At 44.1% G+C, this 4,215-nt stretch overlaps 1 protein-coding gene across 1 annotated transcript in view; it reads right to left on the bottom strand.

Moving 5' to 3' along the window:
* Nucleotides 1-3,903, bottom strand: part of LOC145401622 (uncharacterized) — a 4,337-nt gene extending 434 nt beyond the window's left edge. Inside the window, exons 1-2 of the mRNA XM_080273816.1 lie at nt 775-3,903; nt 1-598 (exon numbers count right to left, since the gene is read on the bottom strand). The exon at nt 1-598 is cut by the window's left edge and continues 434 nt beyond it. Coding sequence (XP_080129942.1) covers nt 1-598; nt 775-3,903 — 3,727 coding nt within the window. The remainder of the gene's footprint in view (nt 599-774) is intronic.
* Between the last annotated feature and the right edge of the window lie 312 nt (nt 3,904-4,215).

Consider the following 4,215-nt stretch of genomic DNA (forward strand, 5'->3'; position numbering starts at 1 on the left):
GATTAGCTTCATTAAGTCTAGTAAATAACATGGCAATTTGTTGGAGATGGTCAGCCCAAGTATGACTAAATAAAATAACGTCATCAATGTACACAACACAATCAGGAATATCTCTGATGACAGAATTCATTAAGCGCTGAAAGGTGGCAGGAGCATTCTTTAACCCATAGGGCATTACCTCACAGCAGAAAGTTTGATCATTTGCTACAAAACATGATATTTCTTTAGCTCTTGGAGTGAGAGGCACCTGCCAATAGCCTTTCATCAAATCAAATTTGCTAATAAACTTTGCTGTACCAACCTGATCAATGCAGTCATCCACACGGGGTAATGGATATGTGTCAGTCTTCGTTACTAAATTAACTCTTCTATAATCAACACAGAACCTATATTCACCATTAGGTTTGGGGACAAGAGTGACAGGACTGCTCCATGGACTGATTCCACGAGAAATTAAGTTAAGGTCTAACATATAATCCAGTTCCACCTGCAAGATGCTACGCCGTTGGGGGGAAACACGATAAGCAGGCAGTTTAATTGGTGAAGCATCACCAGCATCAATATCATGGGTAATTAATGACGTAAGTCCTGGAGAATCCTGAAACACATTTGGGTTCTGTGAAAGAATTGTGATTAGCTGGGTAATTTGATCAGGTAAGAGGTGGGACAACTTAGTAGGTAATTCTTCCAGGCTGTAGAATTCTCTCCAAAAATTCTAATACCACCAAGAGTGAATGGACAGAGTTTGTCATCACCCTCAGATGGAAGACTGACACATACAGGACTAGGAGCAGTCTGCTGCAGAGTACCAGTCCCACTGTAGGCATCTCTCACAGTAGAACACTCCAAGTCGCTCATTCCCTCTGGAGACACCACTGCAACTGTGGGAGGATCAGGAGGAGATGAGTTAGGGGCCCTGTAATATGGTTTTAACATGTTAATGTGACACAGCTGATGGGGCTTTTTACGATCAGGAGTGACAATGAGGTAATCAGTCTCACCTACTCTTTTGGCTACCATGTAAGGACCTCTATACTTAGCAGTAAATGGCTGGCCAGGCAAGGGAAGCAAAACTAGCACCTCATCCCCAGGGTGGAACTCCCGAGCACGTGCTCGTTTATCATACCAAGATTTCATGTTACCCTGAGCAACCTTCAGATTACTATTAGCAAACTCCCAAGTGGAGTGAAGACGCTCCTTGAACTCCATACAGTACTTGAGAAGATTGGTTTGACACTCCTTATCAACCCACTTCTCCTTCAGCAGTTGTAATGGTCCACGAACATGATGGCCAAACACTAACTCGTTGGGTGAGAATCCTAAGGATTCTGTTGGAACCTCTCTAGTTGCGAATAATACAAAGGGTACCCCTTTATCCCAGTCTCTTCCCGTCTCTTCACAATATTTCCTCAACATAGATTTCAGTGTTTGATGGTAGCGTTCAAGGGCCCCTTGACTCTCAGGATGATATGCACTGGAGGTTATATGCTTTACTCCAAACCCCTTAAGGGATTGTTCAAAAAGATTTGAAGTAAAATTACTACCCCGATCACTTTGGACTTCTCTTGGAAACCCCATCCTGGTAAAGAATTTTAAAAGTTCTTGTGTAATCACCTTGGAAGATGGATTCCTGATAGGGATTGCTTCAGGGTACCTAGATGCCATATCCAGAATCGTGAGAAGGTAACTGTGTCCATGAGAAGTCTTTGGTAGAGGGCCAACAATGTCTATCACAACCCTAGTGAAAGGGACCTCAAACACCGGTAAGGGCACTAAAGGGGCCACAGGCACCTTTTGGTTGGGTTTGCCGGAGATCTGACAAACATGACATGTACGACAAAATTGTGATACATCTGCACACATTCCCGGCCAGTAGAAATGAGAGCGTATGCGATGTAAGGTCTTTCGGACACCAAGGTGCCCTGCTAAAGGTAAATTATGTGCAGTTTCTAAAATTAACTTACGGCAAAGTTTGGGTACAACCACCTGATGGACATCCCACACACCATGGTCAACAGGCAGATGTGAGGGACGCCATCGTCGCCACAATATCCCATTTTTGAGATAGAAGCATTCACCTAATTCATTCTCAAGGCTATCTGCACTCACAGCCTTAGCAGCCAAGTTTTTACAGTCAGCGTCCTCCTGCTGCAATGTTACTAAACCACTAGGACAACCTGGAGGTAAATCAGGTGGCGTAACTTCATCCACTGCGCGGTACATAAATGTATCTGAAAGATTAATATCGTTGCTACTTTCAGCACCACACACCACATCCTCACTTTCAGTCACAGTTCTACTAGAGGAAACAGGATCTTTGTGCTCAAAAGGGGTTGCCACACTTGCCATTGATCTAGTGACAGCACATACTGGAAAGGCCTCAGGAATCTCTCTCTCGAGCTCGCAGGTCAGTTGCTCATACACAGGGACCACAGACAGGATAGGATCCACTTTAACCCTATCCCCAGCCAAATCGTTCCCTAACAAGAGATCAATCCCAGGCATAGGTAGCTCCTCTACCAGGCCAACACTAGCTCTGCCCTTAAAGAGACCACAATCTAGTTCAATCTCCGCCAAAGGTACAGAGAAAGGCCCACCAGCACCCCTCAACACAATGTGGTGGATAGCTTGACATTTATCTGGGTTAGGATTAAGCAATAGGGACCGAGATGCTCCAGTATCTCGCAACACTTTCACCTCGTACATTCTACCAGCGATCTTAATAGTGCCCTCAGAAATAAAAGGCTTGTAGGTGTCCAAGGACTTAAACATAACACTGTTCACCGATTTGGCCTCAGAGCGCTGAGCTACACAAGCAACCACATCGCTATCCTGGCCTGATCCTTGGCTAGACTCCTCAGCTCTATTGTCAGCTACCACAGCAATTGCTTTCATTCTTCTTTCATCCCTTTCCTTAGCCCAACATTTCTCTGCCGAATGTCCCACTCTAACACAATATGTGCAATTTCTTTTGTTAGAACTACTCTTACCTCGACCCTGGAGAGTGATTCTGGCATGGGGTGGAGTCTGGGTACCGAAAGGTTTAAGAGGATTACCATCAGTAGAGTCAGGTTTATCATAGGGTATTTTACTACGAAGTTTTAAGTTAAGAACATAATCATCCGCCAGAGTAGCTGCCTCAGAGAGTTCACTGACCCCTTTGTCTCTCAAATGATTTGCTACATGAGGTTCTATTTTCCACAAAAAGTTTTCCATTAACATTAATTCTTTAAGAGAATCAAAGTCATTAACAGCCTTACTTTTCAACCAATACTGGAAAGTAGTAGTCATGTCACTAAGAAACTCCACATGAGTCTGATCAGCCCGTTTGTGCGTTTTGCGAAATTTCTGTCTATAAGCTTCAGGCCGTAACTGGTATGCGGTTAACACTGCTGACTTTAAGCGATCATAATCCCGCCTCACAGGAGGCTCCACAGACACGTAGGTAGTGCGAGCACGACCAACCAGAGCAGTTTGAAGCAAAACAGGCCACTGCACTTTCGGCCAACCCATGCCATTAGCAACCTCCTCAAATAAGAGGAAGAAATCATCCACTTTGTCTTCTGTGAATCGTGGAATTAGATTACTAGTGGTGATGGACATGGAAGATGCAGCAGTGGTAACAGGTTGGTTAAGTTGAGCCATTCGATATTCATGGTCAAGCTCAAGACGCCGTTGCTCGAGTTCACGATCTAGGTGACGTTGCTCTAGTTGGATTTTGAGCCTTTCTTGATCAAGGTCCTTGTCAGAAAGAATAGGATTCACCTCAGTGAAGTCTCGACCAGTAGCCCCCTCGCAGAGTCCTTCATTTCCTTGACGTCCATCTTGTTCCATTTGCTCCACTTCTCTCACGTTACCACCGCTGCATGTGTTTCCTATCCCCACGACTTCCTTTTTCACCATGTTAACTAGAGCGGTTTTACTCATTGTCGAGAGTGCAGGCAAATTTAAGTAGGATGCAATCACAAGCAGTTCATGAGCAGTTAAATTATCAAAATCAGATTCAGTTGGGTCACTGTCGATAAAACTTTTCGCATCTTCATTATTTATAATATGCATAGTTACCAAATTAAGCAGCTACATACACGAGACGATCCTGGTCACGGCACCACTCTGTTACGTGTGAGAGATGTCCTTTAACAACCCTACACAGTAACACTTAATACCCAGGTTCAAGGTTAACAAAAAGTAAACTAACAAAAAGATTCAGTGCGT

Source organism: Coenobita brevimanus, chromosome 56 (genome assembly GCF_032717465.1).
Source record: "Coenobita brevimanus isolate Jiangsu-jjx chromosome 56, ASM3271746v2, whole genome shotgun sequence".
Classification (NCBI taxonomy): domain Eukaryota; kingdom Metazoa; phylum Arthropoda; class Malacostraca; order Decapoda; family Coenobitidae; genus Coenobita; species Coenobita brevimanus.